We start from the raw sequence: 24358 nt of genomic DNA on the forward strand, positions 1-24358 counted from the left end.
CTCTGGTGGTCAGCACTCGTCATAGCAAGCGGTCGAACTACCAGTCGAACAATTTGCATATTAGGCTTTTATTACATAGGATTGGTTTCAGGTGTATAGATGAGTGATTAGACAAACATATACTTTTTGTTTGTTTGTTTTATTAATCCTCACCCAATGATATTTTTCCATTGATTTTTAGAGAGAATTGAAGGGAGGGGAGGAGAGACAAAAATAGAAACAATGTGAAAGAGACACATCAATTGGCTGCCTTCCACAAGCAGAATTAGGGATAAAGCCTGCAACTAAAGTATGTGCCCTTGACTGGAATCAAACCTGGGACCCTTCAGTCCAAAGGCTGATGCTCTATCTTCTGAGCCAAACCAGCTAGGGCAACAACCATATACTTTACATTCTGTTCCCTTTGACATTTCCATTACCCCAATTAGTACTATACATAGTTATCACAGTATTATTGACCATATTCCCTCTGCTTTTCTTACAGCCCCATGACAATTTTGTAACAACCAATTTTTACTTCTTTTTTTTTTTAATATTTTTATTTATTTTAGAGAGAGAAAGGAAGAGGGAGAGAGAGAAAAACACCAATGTAAAAGAGAAACATCAATAGTTTATCGCCCGCATGCACCCCAACTGGGGACTGAATGCGAAACCTGAGTATGTGCCCTGACTAGAATTCAATGGTGACCTTTTCGTGCATGAGACAATGCTCAACCAATCCAGCCACATCAGCCAGGGCGCCAATTTTCACTTCTTAATCCCTTCGCCTATTTCACCCAGTCCCTCAATTCCCTTCCTCTCTGGCAATCATCAGTTTATGTCTGAGTCTCTTTCAATTTTGTTTGATCATTTATTTTGTTCTTTAGAATCCATAAATAAGTGAAATTATATGGTATTTGTCTTTCTCTGACTACTTATTTCACTTAGCATAATGGACCTAGAGGTCTACCCATACTATCGCAAATGGTCAGATCTCATTCGTTTTGATGGTCAAGTAGTATTCCTTTGTGTAAATTACCACAACTTTTTTATCCACCCATCTATTGATGGGCACTTGGATTGCTTCCATATCTTGGCTATTATAAATAACACTGCAATGAACACAGGGGTGCATATATTCTTTCAAACTAGTGTTTTTTCAAACATATATTCTTTCAAACTAGGGTTTCTTCAGATAAATCTCCAGAGTGAAATAGCTAGGTCATAAGGCAGATCCATTTTTAATTTCACAAAATACTTATCTTTTTTTCTCTTGTTAATCCTGACCTGAGATTATTTTCTCCATCTTTTTTTTTTTTTTTTTTTTAATAGAATGGAAGGGAGAAAGGGAAGGACGGAGAGAGACAGAAAGAAAACATCTATGTGAGAAAGGTACTTCTATTGGTTGCCACCCTTGCACCCTGACGAGGGGCAGGGAAACCTGCAACCCAGGCATGTGCCCTTGACAGGGAATTGAAGGAGACCATTCGGTGCCTGGGCCAACATTTTAACCACTGAGCAACACCAGCCAGGGAAGAAAATTTTTTAAAAACATTTTATTACCACTAGTTCATATTATCCCACCCAGGCACTGAGGGAGATTGGTCGCCGCCACCCAACCCCATTTCCCCTCCCAGCCTGGGGTCTGGCCCCAACTGGGCCATCAGGGCCTGCCACTGCTGGTTGCTGTCTGCACTCATCATAGCAAGCAGTTGAACTCCCAATTGAAACTATGTCAAGTAGAAACTTAAAATATTCTACCTTTTCCCAATGCCACATTCATATTTCTATTTTATTCTTCACATTTGAAGTTTTGTTTCACTGAATGGTTGACTCACAGATAATGCTATGAAAAAAAAGTCCTTCCAACTTCAATGTGTCAATCTGGGACCCTTGGAAGAGTACCCCATTTTCATCCTAGGCACAGAGCCTGGCAAAACAGAAAACTTGGAACCAAGGTAAAGATGAGTCCCATCCTAACTGCCAATGACAGTAACAAAAATGAAAGAGTGGGCCTGGCAAGAAATTAGAAAGGTACAGGAAAAAAGACAAACTGTATGAGGCAGAAAGCTCCTCAGAGCGCCCGGATCAGCCGAGACTGTTCCGTATCTGCATGTGTACTGCATTTGAGAATAAGCCATGTGTTCTAACAGAAGCCACCCCAGCTTTCATTGGGTAAGGGCTTCTTCCACAGAAAGAAATCAACCCTCTTTCTAAAAGCTGCTGCCTGATGTTATCTGAGTATGCCAGAATAAATGGAATGGCCAAGAACTAAAACCAGGTCTTAAAATGTTATATATTCTCATCCTAGCCGTTGTGGCTCAGCATTGGTTGAGCATTGTCCTGTGCTCCAAATGGTTGCCAGTTCAATTTCCGTTCAGGGCACATACCCAGGTTTCAGGGTCAGTCCCTGGTCAGGGTGCATACAGGGGGCAATCAATCGATGTCTCTCTCCCTCCTTCTCCCCTCCCTTCCTAAAAGAAATAAAAACACATTTTTTAAAAAATGCTATATTGTTTCTATCCAAATAAATTAAGCCTATATCTTCACCTGGAATAGGCCCGTATTTTTTTAATTTTCAAATTAGGATTCTCATTCTCATGTTTAATTTATTTGTTCATCATTGTTCCATTCTAAAAATGAAAAAAAAAGTCCTTTGAGAAAAAGAAAAAACAAACAAACAAGGGAAATTAAGCACTGTTTATATATTTTGCATCCAGGCACCAGGACTCACGGAAAAATACATTTTTTTCATTGAATTTATTGGGGTGATATTGCTTAATAAAATTATATAAGCTGTAAGTATACAGTACTATGATACATCATCTGTATATTGTATTGTGTGTTCACCACCCCAAGTTCTGTCACCATTTATCCTCCCTTTACCCTCTTTTACTTCCCCACTACTCCTTTCCCTCTGGCAATTACCATACTGTTGTTTGTGTGTATAAATTTTGCTTTATTATTATTATTTTTTTTTTTTGCTTAATCCCTTCGCCTTTTTACCCATCCTCAAACCCCTTCCCCTGACAGCTGTCAGTTTGATCTCTGTATCTATGAGTTTGTTTGTTAGTTTATTTTGTTCATTATATTCCACATATAAGTGAAATTATATGGTATTTGTCTTTCTCTGACTTGTTTACTTCACTTAGCATAATACTCTACAGGTGGAATTAAGCCCAGATTCAATTTCAACTTTGTTAGACAAAGCACACAAAGATAGTTTCGATTATGAATAGTCACACAGATGCTGAAACACTGCTTGTTAGCTTACACCATGTTATCTGTAATAGGTTCTACTTGTCCCAGTAGCAACAATTTGGGTACAGGTGAACAGATAAACCTGTACCACGCTTCGATTTTTCATGTCAATATATCTCCTCAAAGAGCAGAGGAGAACGAAGTCCTTTATCCGCATACCAAACCACCTCAAAATACTTTGCTTCTCTCTTTCAAATGCATTTTTATCATTATCTTGCAAATATGTCATTTTTAACCAATAAAATGGGGACATTATTGGAAGCTCCTTTAAAAGTGGTTTCTTAATAAAATTCATTTTTAAAAAGTCAACACTGGAACTCTGAAAAGACTACACTAATTTAAGATCTCAAAATGTGATCAAATTAATTTAAGATTCCATTATATCAAGATCATTTCCAACTTAAGAGTTTATATTAAAGGATTCTGCAAAGTGATTTTCTTAATACTGAATCATCCAATACCATCAACTTCCAATTATGTGTGCCATAAGAATTTTTTAAAAATCAGCAAATTTAAAATTGAGTTAAATTTTTATTTTAAAAAAGTATTTTATAATTACACAGAAATATAGAAGTTTCTAACAATTCACAATTTTATTATCTTTAAACATTTAACTTTGTAGAACTTGCTGTTGAACTCTTTTGTTTGCTATGCAATTCTAAAACAAATACCAAACTAGAATAGAACTGTATACTACTCACTTAAACTTACTAAGAGGTAAACATTAGTCTTGGTTGTTTTTACAATTGCTACTGTTTATATCTGATACTTTTTATACTGTGATACTGTTTATTAGTCAGCAAATACTCATCGATCAGGAAATAAAGACCAAACACTGCTTAAGTCAGAAGTGTTTGGATATTAGGAGGATCAGTTTTTAAATCCATTGAAAATATTTCAATGAAGTTGATTCAACCAAAATGAAACTAGAAAAATTATTAATAGTAACTTACAAATTATCATTAAAATAGCTAGTGATGCCTGGCTGGAGTGGCTCAGTTGGTTGAGCGTAATCCTATGCACTAAAAGGTTGCCAGTTCAATTCCTGGACAGGGTATGTACAGGAAGCAATCGATTGATGTCTCTCTCTCCCTCTCTCTCTCTCTCTCTCTCTCTCTCTCTCTCTCTCTCTCTCTCTCTCTCTGTCTCTCTGTCTCTCTCTCCATGTCTTCCAGTGAGGATTAAAAAAAAAAAAAAAGAGCTAGTAACATCCTAGTATTTTTTAAATACTCACCTGTAGCAGATAGGAACTGCCTGGATCTAATAAGCTGACAGCTTCATTCTGCATAGTGTTCTGTTGTGTAACTGCATCTTCTCGTTTTCGCTCTTTCTGCCCCGCTTCATCATCTTCATATTCATCTAAGCACTGAAAGAAAGAACAGTTTTCATTTTACCACTAAATATTAATAGAATGTTTTAAAAGTATGTGAAAATACATTTGATAGAATAAGGAAATATTTGTGCTTTCAGAAACTAATTTACACAATAGAGATGTTTCTTTCAGCAAAATACTGGTATAAATTTCTTTCCTGTAAATTAAATTATCTGTTTAATAGCCACAATTCCATATTCACATCACTGCCAACATGTAATCTCAATAGTTGCTTAAAGGTAGAGTTCACTCATTCTGTATCATCCATTCAACAAGTAAACAAACTGTGTCTACTTTAAACAAGGCACTTTTTGGAGGGAAACAAAAAAGATACACCACAGACAAGGTCTTATAGTGTACAGGGAAAACGAGACATCTATATAAAACTTAATGATAAAGGCCACTTTCTAGCTAATTAGTACTGTGAGTACATACAGAAGAGTTTTTTCACCTCTACAAAGACTCTGTAGAAGAGCTTATACTTTAAAGGATGGATAATTCCTAGAACTGTAGATAGAGAGAAAACAGACTTTCAGATGGTGGGAAGAACACATGGAAAAACTTACAGGAAAGGGTGTTGCTAAAAAGCTGAATCAACATGAGCAGTTTCTATCTCTAGACTTTTTACATGAAAAAACAATAACCCATAATCAGAAACAAACTCTATCCATTACACCCATTGTAACTGAACACATTCCTAACCAATACACTGCCCTAAAGGATTCTATGAAAGACAAAAAATAAACAAACAATATCCCTGCAGGCACTCTGCAAACACTAAGACATTGACCATCATACAAAATGGCAGGAAAGACAATAGAACTTAAAAATTCTCTAAAGAGAGAGAGAGAGAGAGAAGAGAGAGAGAGAGAGAGAGAGAGAGACAGACAGACAGACACACACACACGGAGGCCACTGTATAAGTCAAGAAGGATCACTGGAGTGTCTGGAATAGGAAGAACCTAGTACATAAGCAGCACAGTGAGACACAAGGTTCACAATGGGGGATATGGAAGCCGAGAAGGAATCTTAAATTAGAATGATGTGGGGAGAAAGTCAGAAAAAGAATGGAAGGGGTGAGAATAATGTTCAGGGTCCTCTCCATTAATGAAACTGTGTGCACTGGTGTCATCTGGTCCTAGCTAGTCATGTAACTTGTAGGAGCTGGGGCTTGGATAACCAGTGCAAGAAAAATGATGATACTGTCGCTACTGCAATTGTTATGAGTAATAAGCTGTCCTTGTCTCTGACCCAAGAGACTCCTGTCTTCTGCCAGGACCCATAAAACTACTGTAGGCTAACATGTTAGTCTACAAGAAGGATAAGATCTCAGGTCCTTCACAGTTAGTTCACAAGGTGAAAATCAGAGAGGTGCCGAAACCAGTTTGGCTCAGTGGATAGAGCATGGGCATGTACTTTGGTTGCGGGCACATCCCCAGTAGGGGGTGTGCAAGAGGCAGCTGATCAATGATTCTCACTGATGTTTGTAACTCTGCCCCTCTCTCTTCCTCTCTGTAAAAAAATCAATAAAATGTATATTTTTTAAAAAGAAAGAAAATCAGAGAGGCATATGCTTTAATCACATATAAATAATAAATACATATACTATAAATAGCCTGAGAACTCTGTTCTTTTCACTACATAACATGGAAAGATGTTATAGTGCTACAATTCCCTGGCATATAAGTAAAACATGATCAAACTGATTTTGAGAAAATAACCTGATAGAGTAATTAACTGTACAGATTAAGAGAGACAAGGATCAAAAATGAAGAGACTAGTCAAACAACGTAATAGATAATTTGATCCTATAAAAAAAAATTTTCCTATATGGAAAACAAAACCCAATAAAGGATCATGTTAAATGGCAAAATATAAACAAAATTTAAAAGCAAAATTAGATTTAAGACATTAATGTCCACCAACATAGTTATTAACATCATTCTGGAAGGACTATTTGATAGAAGTAGGTAAGGAAAATAAGATTTCAGCACTATAAAGAAGGCAAAACTCCATCACTTCAAATGATACGATTTTATCAAGAATATAACCTAAAATATTTTAGAATTATTAGAGCTACTGAAGATGGCTTTTCAATAAGTAAGCAAAAATAACTTCCCAAAGTAACATCAATAGACAATGAGATTAATTTTAAAAATAACCTTAATGAACTAAAACACTTTATTAAAAAAAAAAACAACCTATAAAATGACTGAGAAATATAAATTAAAATCCATTCTTAAATTGAGAAAAACTTATTAGAGGTGTCAATAATCTTAAATCAACTTATAATATTAAAAAAATGTCAATCAAAATCTTAAGAGAATATATTTGGAAAGTAGGGTGGGCCGTCTGGATGCACAAATACATAAGACATTTCAGAAAAGTTACTTTTTTAAAAGGGTTTATGACAGAATATTCATTCTGGTTAACATTAAAATGTATAAAACCACAATAATGTAAACTGTATGACAGAGGACCTAGAACAGAAAAGAAAATTAAGCAAAGGAATTCTTCAGTATGTAGTACTGGGAAGAGAAGCAACCATTAATGTACAGTGGTGGCTGAGAAGCAAGAATACAAGACCTGGACAAAATAAAGTGGTCTCATCTCTAATCTGCTCTACAAAGCAGCCATCCCTTTCTCCAGTACCTGAATTGCAAAAATCCCTGACTGTAGGATTGAACTTCAGTAGCATAAAGCTAGAATTCTTATTTCATGGAACCTATTAGTCCGATCTAATAAAGAGGGAATATGCAAATAGATAGTCATGCCATAACAAGCTGGCTGCGCCCACAGAGGCAGTGGGGTCCCATAACACAAGATGGCTGTGCCCACAGTGGAGGCCAAGTTCCCATAACAAGCCTTAATGAGCAATTGGACCTGAGGCTGTGCCCCCCCAACCAGGCGCCATGCTGGGGGAACTCAGACCACGCCCCCTGTTCCAGCATTAGGCCATGGGACCAGAGGCCATACCCTCCACCTGGCAGGACTTGACAGGGACCTCAGGCCGTGCCCCCCTCTCCCCCGCCAAGCGAGGCTTGACACCGGACCTCAGGGTGGACTCCCCACCCTGGTCCTGGGCAGGGAGGCCTGAAGTTGCACTCCCCGCCTTGGCACCAAGCTGGGGGACCTGAGGCTGTGCCCCCGACCTGGTGGGGCATCACGGGGGACCTCAGGCCGCATCCCCTACCCAGCAGGGCTTGACGGGGGGTGGACGGCTGGGTCTGGATCTAGCCCAATGTGGGTGGGGCCGGCCAGGTCTGGGTCTCATGCAATTTGGTGAGTGGGCAGGGACTTGACTCTGGTTCCCATGGTATGACCTAGACTCTGAAAGGAAGATTTTCATATACATTTTATTAATTTCCTTTCATCTCTGACACTTCTATCATAGAGAAAGGACAAATAGCAATATTAAAATATTTCCTCTAATTAATTCCCTTTTAATGTGCACGAATTTCATGTCCTGGGTCACTAGTGTGTGTGTGTGTGTGTGTGTGTGTGTGTGTGTGTGTGTATGGCTAATATGTAAACTGTCCCCACAGAAGTTCGACTGGGAGACCTAGAGTTCAACCACGCACTGATCACCAGGTGGTGGCACAGAACAAAGGAAGGCCCCCCGCCGGCAGCCAGAAGCCAGGGAAGGAAGCCCTTGGCCAGCAGCCAGAAGGCCCTGATCAGCCCTGATTGCCAGCCAAGCCTAGGAACCCTGCCCATGCTTGAATTTCGTGCACGGGACCTCTTGTAGACAGATAAAAAGTAAAAGTCGAGGCAGGGAGCCATGAACTCCCTGAGCACTGGGATGTTATCTTTGTTTTCATTTGAGATCCAACCCTTCAACACAAACCTTCCCTCTTTCTCACATCCTCAACAAATGTAGACTCCCTTACCAGTAGCACATTAAAAGAAAAAAAGAAGAAAAAAAAACACACCTCTTCAGTAAATGTTTGATAAATGAATGAGTTACCAAGATGATAAAAATCAGGGAGATGGACTGTGGCACCCCAAGTTAAAATTCTCAATGTTCTTTTCCATAAAAACACCATTTTCCACTGACCTGGGAACCTATTGCACATGCTATCTTTGTGGAGCGTGTGCATGTTACACCTCAGGCAGCTTTTAGAATAGGGCTTACTTGATGAATCACAATTTCTCTCTGAAGTTCTTCTAGCAACTTGTACAGTTCTTTTAACAAGCACCCCTAAATTCTTTAAGCTAACTGGAATAAATATACCTAGATAAATTTGTTAAAAATGGTGAGAAATAAGAAAAGAATGAAAACAAAAAAGAACTGAGTTAATAAAAGAAAGTGAGCAAAGACATTTTCTATTTCTGTTTCTTGTAAAGATTAATAATCCTCTAAGCACATAGGTGACTGGTATCCTTAAGGGAGAGAGAGAGAATTGTTGTTAAATAAGTACTAGCAAAGGAGGACCAAAAAGAAGCCTAAATATTTTTAAACTTTTTATAAAATATAAGCTTTTTATATCTAAGAGGGAAAAAATGAAAACAAGATACTGATTTTATATTATACTTGTATCAATAATGTGGGACTGAATTCCCTCTCTCTCTTTCTAACTCTCATTTCTAAATAAATGTAAACATGAAAAAGTCATTCTCTCCTTTTAATATTAGAAAGTTGCATGAGAACAGGGTTGACAAGTATAAATTGAAATAAAGTCAGCTTCTTTTATTTATTTTCCCACAAAATCAGCTTTTAAACAGAGATGATAATAAGCATCTCTGAATTTTACCAAGCTCTGCTCTTCCAAAAATACATGTTAGAGCGCTAATATTTTAACAAATATCATAAAACCCCTGGGGAAAAAAAAAAAAAAAAAAGTATGATCTTCATTGCAAGCAACTAATGTTGTTGTTAAAAAAGAGAAGCTATGCCCTAACTGGCTTGGCTCAGTGGATAGACCGTAGGCCTGCGGACTCAAGAGTCCTAGGTTCAATTCTGATCAAGGGCAAGTACCTTGGTTGTGGGCATATCCCCAGTAGGGGGTGTGCAGGAGGCAGCCGATTGATGTTTCTCTCTTATCAATGTTTCAAACTCTCTAACCCTCTCCCTTCCTCTCTGTAAGAAAATCAATAAAATGTTTTGTTTTGTTTTTAAAGAGAAGCTATAACATGTTCTAAATTTATTCAGACCATTCCTATAGACCTGACAAAGTAACTAAATAAAAAGGAAATTAGGATATCTTTAAAGTCCTGATATAGGACTCAAAATACTAATTCATAGGAATAGGATAAAAAAATTTAGAAATATATCCAAATACATAGACTTTTATTGAGTTACAATAAAAATAGAACCTCACATGGACTTTTTATATGTGGTTTGGGGATAACTGGATAGCTGCATTAAAAAATGACATTGGATTTATTCCACATACCACATTCCAAGATAAATTTCAGTGCATCATTAAAAACAAGCAAAAATTTGAAAACACTCCACCAAAGAAAATACAGGGATGGCAAAATAACACAAGAGATGAGTCTCAATACCATTAGCTACCAGGGAAATGCAAATTAAAACCATAATGGACTATCACTACACACATACTAGACTACCAAGTGATAGTGAGGATTTGAAACACCTGCATATCTCCTCTGTTGTTGGTGGGAACTAAAAGTTATATAACCATGTGAGAAACCAGTTTGGAAGCTTCTTATAGATTTAAATAAGTATACACTTACATTATGACTCAGCAATTCTACTAGTAGTTATTACCAAGAGAAATGAAAACATGTTCACTGAAAACTTGTACAAAAAAATCAGCTTTATTCATAATATTTGGAAGTAGTCCAAATGACCATGAACTGGTGAACAGATTAACAAGCACTAGTCATGTAATGGAATACTAAGAAACAAAATGAAAAAAATCTCAAAAATATTACTGCTACAGAAAAACGCCAGAAAGTGAGTACTATGTACTGTATGAGCCCACATATAAAATTCTAAAGAAACCGAAATCTTAGAGACAGAAAGCAGATCAGTGGTTCTTATGAGCTGCGTGTGAGAGGGCTGACTGGAAAGGGACAGAAGTAGTGATGGAAATGTTCTACATCCTGTTCCCATGGTGGTTTACCCAGTTGTGTACATTTGCCAAAACTCCTCAAATTGCACTCTTAAAACAGTAGCATATTATTGTATGTAAATGACACCATAATAGTATGAAAAAGAAATATAGTGGAGATACTGAACAAATAAAATGAGTTTAAGAAAGAAAAAAAAAAAAAGACTGAACCTAAATCTGATTAAGCCTCTACATGCAATTACAAATTACAGGAACTAGAGGGGATAGAACATATTAGACACCACGATGGTGCTGCAATTATGAAAATTCAGACAGTGGGACACACTAAGCAGGGCTCAAACAACTACAAAAAAAAAAACACCAAGCAGCAAATATTTTAGGCTTCTGGAGCTACCTACATAAGATATTTTGTTTTTGTTTTTTAGCAACCCTTTAAAAATACAGAAAACAGCCAGGCTGGTGTTGCTCAGTAGTTGAGCATCTACCCAAGAACCAAAAGGTGGCTGGTTCGATTCCTGGTCAGGGGACATGCCTGAGTTTCAGGATCAATCCCCCAGTGTGGGTTGTACAGGAGACAGCTGATCAATGATTCTCTCTCATCGATGTTTCTATCTCTCTATCTCTCTCCCTTCCTCTCTCTCTAAAAAAAAATTAAAATGTTTTAAAAATATATAGAGATAAAACATTTTTAGTTCTCCTTTATATAGAACCAAGCTTTTACCATAAAGACAAATGGATAATATTTACAACTAATAAATATGAAACTCAGTAAGAACACCAATAACAACATATTAACCTCTTTTTTGTCCTTAATAAAGAAAACTATTTTAAAACTATTTTTAAAGTTATCACTTAAGAGACAGTTTGAACAATGAATATATGATAAAATTAAGCCTCAGGAGTCTGAGATTAAGAAATTTTTATTTTTTTAGGTGTGAGAGTGATATTGTTCTTTTGTTTTAAAAAATTCCTTATATTTAAAGATATATATACTGAAATGTTTAAGAATAAAATAGTATATCATCTATATTTGCTTCAAAATAATAAAATAGATAGAATGGGCAGTGTGTGCTGCCATGGATAAAATTGCACAGGAGTTGTCAACTGTCGAGGTTGAAGGATGGATTCATGGGGGACTTTATTACATCACTCTCCTTTTGTGTGAATGAAATTCCCATAATAAAGTTTTTAAAATAGCAATAAAATTTAACTTTGCATTGACTAAATAACTAGAACTAGAAAAATATTTTATTTTAAATAGCATCACACTTCTTATTCTAGGGAACAAAGTGGTAGAGTATTATTTAAAACTATTTTCAAAGAAATGGAAAATGTTTGCAATTTTACAGAGTGAAAAAACTATTGTTGGGAGCCATCAGAGTAGGGACAAGCAACTCTGTCTTAAGGAAATAGAATTAAGTTCCTTCTAGCAGAAGTTATGCGGTGCTCTGAGGGCTTGGCCAGAAGATAAGATTAACCTGCCGCTTCCCCTTCCTGATCCTCCCCCCTAGATAGCCCAGCCTTGGAATGTTGCACCTTGGAATGTTACACCTCCCTGGCAGTTAGCCAATCCTGTGTTGCCAGATGCCAAAGACCCCTCTGTATAGGCAACCCTGCCCCCCTTTGTTTCTGCTGTATAAATACAGCCATTTCAAAGAATAAAGTTGAGGCTTGATCAGAACCTTGTCTTGCCTCCATTCTTTTGCGTTTCTTGTTTGCTTCATTCTGTTAGGTGGTTCCTGCGTGCCCCCGTTGTTGTCCCGCGGGTCGGGACAAACTATGTATGAGTAATAGAAAATATGCATTAACTATCTCTAGATTGATTTTTCTTTTTTTTCATAATTGTTAATAAAGTGTATGTCAGATTAGAAAATCACAAACTAAAAACTCAGATTTTGGAATCAATTAAACTTAGATCCAAATCCTTGCTATCACTTACAATAGTAATAGCATCTACTATTAACTGAATATTTTCTAGAGCACTGTTAAGTACTAACATCTAGTACTTAATGTAATTTTCATAAAATCCTAAACAGTATGTATTACTTTATAGAGAGAGATCTGAGGATTAGAATTAAGTAACAGGCTTAAGGGGTGCAGTTGGCACTAGAACCTAAGCAGTATAACAACAATTCTAAATTCAACTTTCCAACTGCCAGGTATAGCCTATTTATTAGATATGAAGTACACTTAGTTTATTGAATTATTTTTCCAACTACAGTTTACATTCAATACCACTCCACACCAGTTTCAAATGTATAGCAAAGTGGCTGAAATACTAGGCACGCTACAGTGGTTCCCCCCATTAACTCAAGCACCCCTCTGGCCCCAGGCCCTATATAATAAACATTATCCTATAAAATAAAAGGGTAATATGCAAATTGACCAAATGGAAGAACCGGTCACAGGGGGCAGGCTAGCAAGCAGGCGGCACCAGGCCAGCCAAGGCAGGTGCCAGCAGGCAGGAAGGGGGGGAACAGTGATGGAGGGGGAGAGGGGAGAGGCGACGGCAGGACTGGCGAGCAGGTGGTGCCAGTGTATCTAAGGCAGGTGCCAGCAGGCAAAGAGAGGGGATGGTGATGGGGGGGAGGGGTAGAGAGAGCAGATAGCAATATTAAAATATTTCTTCTAATTAATTCACTTTCAGTATGCATGAATTCATGCACCAGTCTAAACATGACTATATGCTTCATGTTTCAATCCGCATCTCTGTGGCTATTCTGCAACTACCAATTTGTACTGATTAATCCCTTCACCCTTTTCACCTAGCCTTGCAATTCCCCTCACCTGACAGCTATAGTTTGTTCTCTGCATCTCTGAGTCTGTTTCTTTTTTTCTTTTTTTTCATTAGAGTCCACATATAAGCAAAATCATATGGTATTTGTCTTTCTCTAACTGGCTTATTTCACTTAGCATAATACCTTCTAGGTCCATTCATGCTATCATAAAAGATAGATTTCCTTCTTTTTCACAGTTGAGTAATATTCCATTGTGTAAATGTACCTTTTTATAATCTATTCATCTACTGATGGAAACTTGGGTGGCTTCCAAATCTTGGCTATCCTATATAATAAAAGGCTAATATGCAAATCGACAGAACTGCAGAACGACTGGTGCTATGACATGCACTAGCCACCAGGGGGCAGACGCTCAATGCAGGAGTTGCCCCCTGGTGATCAGTGCACTCCCTCAGGGCTCATGGCTAACTAGTGCAGTGGCAGTGGCAGTGGCAGTGGCAGGAGCCTCTCCTGCCTTTACGACATCCCCTGAGGGGTCCCAGACAGCGAGAGGGCACAGACCAGGCTGAGGGACTCCCCCACCTTCCCCAGTTCATGAATGTCATGCACTGGGCCTCTAGTTGTAAATAGCACTGCAATGAACTTATGGGGTGCATATAGTTTTTTGAATTACTATTTAGGGTTTCTTTGGATATATTCCCTGAAGTGAAATTGCTGGCTCATACAATTCCATTTTTTAATTTTTTGAAGAACTTCCATACTCTTTTCCATGGTGGTTGCACTAATCTGCATTGCCACCAACAGTGCACAAGGGTTCCCTTTTCTCCACATCTGCACCATTTGTTGTTTGTTGATTTATTGATGACAGCCATTCTGAAAGTGTGAAGTGGTATCTCATTGTGGTTTTGATTTGCATTTCTCTGATGATTAGTGATGTTGAGAAATTTTTCTTGTGTCTATTGGCCATCTGTATGTCTCCCTGGGAGAAGTGTCTATTCAGATCTTCTGCCCACTTTTTAACTGGGTTGTTTTTCTGGTCTTGAGTTCTTTATAGTGCAGTGAATTTTTATAAAGAAAAAATAAAACAAAATATCGGTGAGCACTTTTTGTGGAACTTTAGTGTCACATTATCTTAAAGTTCACTGAGTCACTTGTAGAACACAGAATTGTTGGGAGTTGCAGGAAGAAAAGAGTGGCCATGAGTTGATGATTGTCATAGCTGGATGACAGTTTTGTAAAGGTTCATCTACTATAGTTCTGTACCTGTTACCATTTTTATACTTTTTAAATTTACTTTAAAGAGACTTTCTAGAAGGATTCTATCAGGTCTCATTTCTATGTTTTCCATCACTGACAGCAGACCAAGCTTTTCTAGGTCTCATCCATCACTGTACAGACTCTCATTTCCATAGTGCTCGCTACATTTCCTTATCCTGCATGCCTCCTCTCCCTTTCAAATCATTCCATTGTGCCCTCTGGAATTCCTGCTGATTAACATTTTTGCCCTCCTCAGCTGCAAAGTGAAACTTAGCTGGCTCCTTGAAAAACACTCTTTCCCTTTAGCCCCCGCTCAACAAGAAGAGATATGTGTGTGTGTGTGTGTGTGTGTGTGTGTGTGTGTGTGTGTGTGTATATATATATATATATATATATATATATATATATATAATTTTTTTTTTATTTCTTCGATACATTAGGGCCTGGTGATAGGGTTAGTGTCTTCTCAGACTACCTTTATGGACACAGTGTACTTTCTAGTCCAATGTTTCTCATTCAGTTAATACCATTCTGTACAAGGCATGGAATTTTATGAAGGTATTTTCTGGCATACTGATGACTAAGGGATGCTACTGGTTTATGGATCAGAAGCATAAAATGGATACCGTGCAATATAAAAAGTCCCTCTAAGAAAGAATTGACCCCCATCCCATTCACATACAGTAATGCTAGTCATGAAGATAAAAAATCTATAATTATCTCAGCCTAAACATATTTTACCACTAAAAAAACAGGTTTGGTGGTAGTTATAGGGTTTTTAAATATACACAGATTTTTCCAGAAAGATAATTACCCTGTAAATCCAGGAAATATAATATATTTGTTGTTAGTAAACATATACAAAAAGTTGCTCAGAGGATGTCACAAATAGCAAAATTATCATGGTAGTTGAGTGTGCTTTTATCAGTCTGGAAAGAAAACATTGAAAGCCACTGTACTAGGTTTTTAAAGCTCTAAGGCCTTGCTTGAGGCAACAAACTGCACATCACAATAGAAATCTTTTATTAGAAACCTGGCCTTGACAGTACAGATGCAATAAATGTTTACTGAACTAAATACTAGAGCGAGTAATGGAGAAACCAGACTGACTGAACAAGACTACAAAGGACACTGAGGCTAAGGAGGAGTTGGGATTTGAAGTCCTAAAAACAAAAAAACAAAAATCCAATCATTTAATAATTTCTTGAACAAATGAGAGATAGAACATACTGCTTTTGAAAGACTAGCCTTATGATGATATGTATGTAAAATGTACAAATAAACTTGACCTAAAAATCATAAGGTAGTCGAAACCTGTTTGGCTCAGTGGTAGAGCGTCATTCTGCGGACTGAAGGGTCCCGGGTTCGATTCTGGTCAAGGGCATGTACCTGAGTTGCAGGCACATCCCCAGTAGGGGGTGTGCAAGAGGCAGCTGGTCGATGTTTCTCTCTCATCGACGTTTCTAGCTCTCTCTCTCTCTCCTTTCCTCTCTGTAAAAAATCAATAAAATATATATATTTTTTTAATCATAAGGTAGTAGTTTCCTACTACTAAAATTTCTACTACTGCCGAAACCAGTTTGGTTCAGTGGTAGAGCGTCGGTCTGCGGACTGAAAGGTCCCGGGTTCGATTCCAGTCAAGGGCATGTACGTTGGCTGCGGGCACATTCTCTCTCATCGACGTTTCTGGCTCTCTATCTCTCTCCCTTCCTCTCTGTAAAAAATCAATAAAATATAAATTTTAAAAAAAAATTCTAATACTACAGCGCAAAGGTCTTTAATATACCAAAAATTTAACAAGTTTATAGCCTGAAATACCTACACAGGATCCATTTAATAACTGCTTTCCCTATCAATTTTATAAATAAGAATTCCACAAAACTCAGGTCAGTAAAATCAAACCATTTGTCTACTTTCAACACAATTTGTAGTAACATTATTTTAAATGTTACTAATAAATAAGTACATTATATATATATCTATATTAATAAGAATTATTTCGCAGTAGAGGTATACCTAATAAAAATATAAAATCATTATAACTATGATTTATCTAAAATGATGCATACTGAACTAAACAAGAAAATACAATAAAAATTCAACACATTAATAATGGTAATATTTATTTTTAATAAAATACAGGTGTAAGCCAAATTTCGCTACTTCAATATTTTGATAGGATAAATTATGTGGTAAACTATCTCATTTTTGGAAGAGTTCAGCTAGATATTACTCCACAATCCTTTAACTTTTGCCCTATTTGTTCTCTTTCATAAATAATGAGTCTTAAAAATGAATGAAATGATTCATCTCCAAACAATATTGACAATAGTGCATAAAATCCATTAAAAAGTGCTAGTTCCTTCAATTTTCAGAATCCCCCCCCCAAAAAAAATTTTTAATATTCTATTCTATCCAAATATCTCAGGCTATGTAACATATACACATATGATCTTAATATAAAGAAACCACACAAATTCCTCAGGTGTTTAAGTTTTTCAATAACTTTTTGCATAGTATAAATACTTCTTTATAAAGCTCTAACACAAGGAACAGCCAAACATTTTCTTCATGTGACTCAAAATGAGGAACAGAATTACAACAGAACTAAAATGAAATGAAAACTTGAAATATCCAAGTAAGTTTAATTCTATTTACACTCAATAAATTACATAAATATGACTCTAAAAGCATTCTGATTGCCCTTTACATTTACAAAGAAGATCAAGTAAGCAATCTTAGCAAGGCTTTTAGGGAAAAGAAAAAAACAACAACTATACAGCTCCATGGCGGTAGGATTTCTATTGGGATCATACAATTACAAACCATGAATGTGGATAAGTGGTTGTGCTTTCCAAAATGAAAGTTACTATATCCATGAAAGGTATTAAGAGTTAAGCTACATTCCACTCATTTTTTTTTCTGCAATACTATGTTAATTCTATCAGTACTGCTGCTTCTTTATCTTCCTCCCTCTCTATACCTTTTCATCCTCCATTAGTCCTTTATCTAGCATATAGCACTGTCATCACTCAAAGGCTGTCTAGATTTTCCTTACCTTCCCTTTCTGCTCCTAAGCTAAGAGATGTATTTTAAAATGGTTAAGCAAAAGAAATTTTCCATTATACAAAAAGAAAACTGAAATAAGATAAAATTAATGAGTACCTCTATGTGAAAATAATTGAGCAAAATAAACAAATGACCTCTCTCCTCTCATTAGGTAGCTTAAAAAAGCTTGTCTATATTAGAATGATTTTTAAATGTTACATACACACACACACACGCAAGTTAGAAAGTTTAGAACCTTAAGGAGAATAAATCAAGATGTATAAATTTCCAAGATTAATTATAAAACACCCTAATTGGCTAGAATTTCATTTTTCCACAATTTTAAAGCACCTTCCTCACTATTAAACTTCTACACTGATACTATCAGATATGACTCAACGATGGTCCCATCCAACTACCTGTGTAGAGATCCTATCAGATCCTAAGGTTAAGTAGTGTTAAATTCTCCAAATACCAATATTCAAGCACTCTCACTTTCAGCTATTTCAACAAATACAGTAATTTAAAAATTATTTGGATTTTTTTATTTAAACAGAAAATGGCATCTTTTCCTAATTACAAAATTAGTGTACATTCAAAAAGCTTTTAAAAGAGATTTATTTATTTATAAATCATCCTTAATCATATCACTTTGATATAAAAACCTTCTGCTAGAAGGCTTTTTTTTTTCTTATTCAGAGAATTGTAGGCATCCTATTTTGAGTTCAACATGTATCATCACCTTGTTTACAACAAAAATTTTAGTAGCTGCATGGTATGATTATCAGGTTATGACTACATTACAATTGTTTAATAGTATCTGTGTGTGGGACATATAATCTTAACAGTCTCTCATACAAATTTGTGTATCCATCTCTATTTTTTAATGCTCTTTAAACATACTGCCAAATTTTCCTCCAAAAAGGTTGCTCCACCCTTATTATTTTTAATTCTCTTAACATTTTTTTAATTTATTGATATGAAAGGGGGGGGGTATTTGTTGTTCCACTTATTAATTCATTCGTTGATTATTGTATGTGACCTGACCAGGGATGAACCCACAACCTTGGTGTATCAGGATGACACTCTAACCAACTGAGCTACTTGGCCAGAGCTTATAACTCTTTAAACATATTAGGCAAATATGATTTCACTGAATCCTAGTATCAAGATGAACTTATGTTTTTTGGCTTTAGGTATTTCTTTATGTAGCTTCATTTCCTTAACTGATGTCCTCTCTGTTTTTATATTGGTTCATTTCTTTAGTATTTCTAAAAGCTATTTGTAAGATAGAAACTTTTGTTATCATATACTAGAGACCTGGGTGATGGGGAGGGAGGGGTGTCCCTCAGCCTAGCCTGCACCCTCTCCAATTATAGGGGGACTCTGGTGATGGGCGCATGGAGTGGCTGGCCCTGGCTGAGGAGAGGAGGATACTTTCTTTTTTTATAATACATATTCGATTGTTTTTTTACAGAGAGGAAGGGATAGAGATAGAGAGCTAGAAATGTCGATGAGAGAGAAACATCGACCAGCTGCCTCTTGCACACCCCCTGCCGGGGATGTGCCCGCAACCAAGGTACATGCCCTTGACTGGAATCGAACCCGGGACCTTTCAGTCCAATGACCAACGCTCTACCACTGAGCCAAACCGTTTTCGGCAAGGAGGATACTCTCAATGACATGAGTTATATTCTATCTGCAATGTATCAATGACGGCTCTTAAGCATAAATACTGAGGATAGAAAATAAATATACCTCATTCAGCTCAATACTTTACAAATTATTGATTACATGCCTAGAGAAGCAATGATATAATCAATGAAAACAACCCGATATATATATTTAGTACCTTTCAACTATTATCAGATTTAAGCAACCCAGTATTTACAGTCTTTACTCCCAATGATACAATCTAAACCTATGATAGTTATTCTTCAACTTTCTAGAGGTTTGGGCAATATATTTAACCACTCTATACTTTAGTTTTTCTCACATTCAAAACAGGGATAATAACAGTAGTTATGCCCCATAAAATTCTAAGGACTAAATGTATATAAAAAGCTAAGAAGAATGATACACTTAGTAAATGGCATATCATCATTATAACTTCCATATAAGAATATTAAGACATACATATAAACATGGTAATAATAACAGCTAACTTTTACTAGATTTTATGTACTAGGAATTATCCTAATACTTTGTTTGTATTATTTAATTTCATCTTCACACTATAAGTACTACTATAGATTACTTGGTCAATGAAATCATCTTCTTCTTACTTCTCTATGCTATTCCAAAAACAAGTATCCAATTCTTCCATATAGTAGCCACTTTGTATTAATCCAATATTAATTGAATGAAACCTTGTCTGATTATTTCAAATGTAAAATTCAGATTATAAATTCTTAGTTTCTTAATTTTTAATTCATTCTAGTTTTACAGAATATATAGCATTGTTTCCTTCTTTCTTGCTTGCAAATCCTATCTGCTTAATTAAATTTTAAGGTTCCGAAAGGCAGAAATCTCATCCAGTATTATTTATGTATCATTTCATTTTATTAGTACACTAGAGGCCTGGTGCACGAAATTCATGCACAGGTTGTGTGTGGGAGGGGGGGTGGGGAGCCAGTCTCCTCAGCCAGCCTAGACCTTCTCCAATCCGGGACCCCTTGGGGGATATTTGACCGCCAGTTTTGGCCACTTTCAGGCATTCCTCTCACAATCCTGGACTGCTGGTTCTTAACTGCTCACCTGCCTGCCAGCCTGATCGTCCTTAACTGCTCCTCCTCCTCCCCCCCCCCCCCCCGCCAGCCTGGTCACTCCCAACTACCCTCCTGCCAGCCTGGTTGCCCTCATTATCCCCCTCCACCAGCCTGGTCACCTCTCACTGCCCCCCTTTGCCAGCCTGGTTGCCCCTCACTGCCTCCACTGCCAGCCTGGTTCCCCAACTGCCCCCCGCCCACCAGCCTGGTTGCCCCCTCCTGCAACCACTGCCAACCTGGTTGCCCCTTACAGCTTGCAGGTCAGTCGTTTTGCTGTCCCTCGCTAAGACCCCTGCCAGCCTGGTCACCCCATGCAGCCTACTATTCAGTTGTTACTGTGAGGATGTCATGACCAATTTGCATATTACCCTTTTGTTAGTATAGATAATACCTATGCAACACAAACTTAATACAAATGCATGCTCCCTAATTTAAAATGCCAGATTTATTCATTTATTCCAAAAGATTCCTTCTGCTTAAAAACTATATTTGAAAAATCCGCATGTACACAGGAATAACTTCTAGTACCTCTTATTTCCCATTTCATCCCAGTCAACTTCATTATAGATTCTAAATTAAAAGCATAGAATTTTCAAGAACTCTTATATGCAGCATGTTTTCAGAAAACTATACAAATGCAGTAAAGCCCAATTTCTTCATGGAACAAGCAAAATGTCCCTATGTCTTAAGTAATTAGTATGAATTACCCTCAGTCTCATGTACCTCCCCCCAAATAGTGTAAAGCAGTGATTAATAAATTCAGAAAATCTAAAATTAAGTCAAGTCTATGAGGATTGCAGGCAGAAGCCCTGAAAGTTTTAAAATAAGTTATGTCTTACCAGTTTTTGTGGAAGTTTTGTTTACAAAAACACAATTTCTTATAGTCAAACTACCTATTGAGATTTAAAGAGGCAGAGAGAGAGAAGATTACAGAACCAAATGCAATCTACCACATGTTGAGGTTTCTACAATGCTATATACTTTCTGAGAACTCAGAAATATTTGGATAAACATATGACAGAGTAATTTGTATACATACTTGAACAAAAGTAATGATAGCACTAAATTCTTTAGAACTAAGATATTATTCTGGAATCTCTTTTATGTGTGGAGAAAAAAAATCAGCTTCCGTTAGCTTTGCCCAGAATTTTCAATAGAAAAAGTCACCATTTTGACACTCCTACTAAAAAGGAAGTACTACCATGTTTCCCCGAAAATAAGACATACTCTGAAAATAAGACCTACTTACAGGTTTCCTTCTGAGTGAAATATAAGGCATCCCCTGAAAACAAGGCCCCCCTAGGCTAAACATGAGAGATTTGGTCCACTGATTCTGAAAGAAATGGAGTCATAAGAAATTCACCAGGAAATTCAGGAATTGGATTGTTATGATGATGTTCCAGAAGATGATGACATGATTGTCATTGAATAAATGAGTAAATTCTTGATACTGTAGGATTCACAGTTTGTCTGGTTTGTGTTGACAACTACCATACCACCGTACCGTATACAGGTAATAAATTTCCTTTAACAATAAATGTGTACCATGTTCTTCTTCATGGAAAAATAAGATATCACCTGAAAATAAGACCTAGCGCAAAAATTAATATAAGACACTGTCTTATTTTTGGAGTAACAGGGTAGATGAGGGAGGGTTATAGGAAACAGGACCTGAGAAAAGAATAGGTTGAGAGTCATAGTTCTGCTAAGGTTTCTAAAAGCATAGCACAAGGTCTGCAGAGCTTCTATAGAGGACCTACCTCATTTGGTTTAGTGTCTGTTAAAGTTCCTCTTCAGTGGTCTTCCCCCTTAGAAACATTACAGTGTTTCCCAAACTTTTGACATATGTGTACCCCTTCTATAATTTTCGTAACGCTGAGTACCCCTCGTACTCATGAGAATATAGAATTAGGCGCAGCTAAGCACGGTGCAGTGCATATCCCCACAAAAATCCGGTGCAACGCGTACGTACCCCCACCAAACTCTTCCCCTACCCCTGGGGGTACATGTACCACACTTTGGGAAACACTGGATTCTAACCCTAGCATCTCAAACTCGCAGCCCCCGGGCTATGTGTGTCCCACAACAAATATTTGTGCGGCCCAGCCAATATCATGGTATATAAGAAACGTTTTAATAAAAATTTTCTAACTTAATTTTTACAATATCCTGTTATACATAATTATTAATAACAAACCACAATGCTCGCTAATGACTGATTACTATACCATGCTGCATTCATTTCCCTTACGTGCCTTAGGTGCAGGCTCAGCATTTCTCTCCACTAATACGAGCAGTGAATATTTTAGCTGCCGATGGCCACATCATTAGTCGTGGACTGACTTGTTTGGTGTGCACAAGAGGAAATATTTCACTTTCAGAGAACAAGAAAAATAGGTTTATTTGCGTTACACTTATTAATTTGTGCAGTTATTTAGTGTCTGATAAATTGTTGAAGAAAAATATTTTTATTAAAATGTGCTATTATTTTATGTTAACGATTACTCATTTATTTCAGCCCTTTGTATTCAGCATGTCTCTGTAGAAATAAATGTATGTTTCTATGAAAGTTGAAGCTTTTTGTGTAGCCCACATAAACTTAAACCTTGTTTATTTTGACCCGTGTTAGCCTTTTGAGTTTGACATGATTGATCAAGTCCCTCAAGATGTTTTATATTTCTGTTTAAATTTCCTTGTCCCCTAGCATATCCTTTCCCCTATACCTCATACACTCATTCTGAAAATAATTTAAATTTGAACTTATCATGAAAAGCATTCATACTAATACATACTTTCATTTTTAAGAATTCCCCTCACAAAAAAATAAAAGTATCTATATAAAACAGACTAAAACTGATCTTGAATGCAAGCTAGCATTTAGCACAGAGGCTGGCACACTAAAGGTACGCAAATATTAAGGAAATGAATGAATAAACAATTTAACAAGTAAACTAATTTACTTTAGCCTAGCCTGCTCCCCACCCACCAAGGGTCTTTTCCTTATGTATCTGACAGACTCAGGTTAAGGGTAATAAGTAAATTGTACTAGCAGTGGATGGACAGCAAAGAAGGTAAACAGAAAACTAAAAGTGTAATCTCCGTTTTGTCTTATATAACACCCATCATTGAACGGTAGATTCATTTTACTTTAACTTTCACTGGCTAACAAACTATATATTGTGCCCCTAATCCTTATGATGCTGTTGTTTTTAGAGATAATAAGCCTGGGGGGGGGGGGGGGGAGTCAGGGGGATGTGAGGAAGGGGGAGGGAGAGAGAAAGAGAAACATCGATTTGCCTCCTGTACACACCCCAACAGGAGTGAACCAATATACACGTGCGCTCTGACTGGAAATCAAGCCCACCACCTTTTGATGTGCCGGACAATGCTCCAAGCAACTGAGCCACCAGCCAGGGCTAGGATATGGCACTCTTAACCCGTAACTGCTTTTAGTTAGACACCCTGCAGATTACTTAAACCAGAACAACATTCTAAGAAGGTATAAAGATACAAGCTGCTAGTTTAAGAAGTAACTCAGACTTCAGCTGGTTCTACAACTCATAAAAGTAGAAAGCAAGAAAATCTTATGAACAAAATATCCAGCTCCCCCGAATAAGCATTTAAATACTATTTGAAGTAGACAAATACATAATTTTAAAACTTTTCAAAGCTTAAGGGGCCCATACAATTAGCAGGAAGTCTAATAATTCCAGAGGTGGTTTTTGAAGCCAGCTGATTTTGCTGTTAAACAATAAATTTTTTACCAAATTTTATCTCCTTCCTCCCCCAAAGAAAGCCTTCATTAAAAAAAAAAATCATTTACATAGATTACCTACTCTAAACACTAGACATTAAAAAATAATTGCAGTAGTCAGTATTTATCATCTTTGTGGC

At 36.9% G+C, this 24358-nt stretch overlaps 1 protein-coding gene across 1 annotated transcript in view; it reads right to left on the reverse strand.

The window, feature by feature from the left end:
• Positions 1–24358, reverse strand: part of PAWR (pro-apoptotic WT1 regulator) — a 107251-nt gene that overhangs the window by 30011 nt on the left and 52882 nt on the right. The window contains exon 2 of the mRNA XM_036454730.2: positions 4475–4606. Coding sequence (XP_036310623.1) covers positions 4475–4606 — 132 coding nt within the window. The remainder of the gene's footprint in view (positions 1–4474; positions 4607–24358) is intronic.

Source organism: Pipistrellus kuhlii, unplaced genomic scaffold (genome assembly GCF_014108245.1).
Source record: "Pipistrellus kuhlii isolate mPipKuh1 unplaced genomic scaffold, mPipKuh1.p scaffold_m20_p_3, whole genome shotgun sequence".
Taxonomy (NCBI): domain Eukaryota; kingdom Metazoa; phylum Chordata; class Mammalia; order Chiroptera; family Vespertilionidae; genus Pipistrellus; species Pipistrellus kuhlii.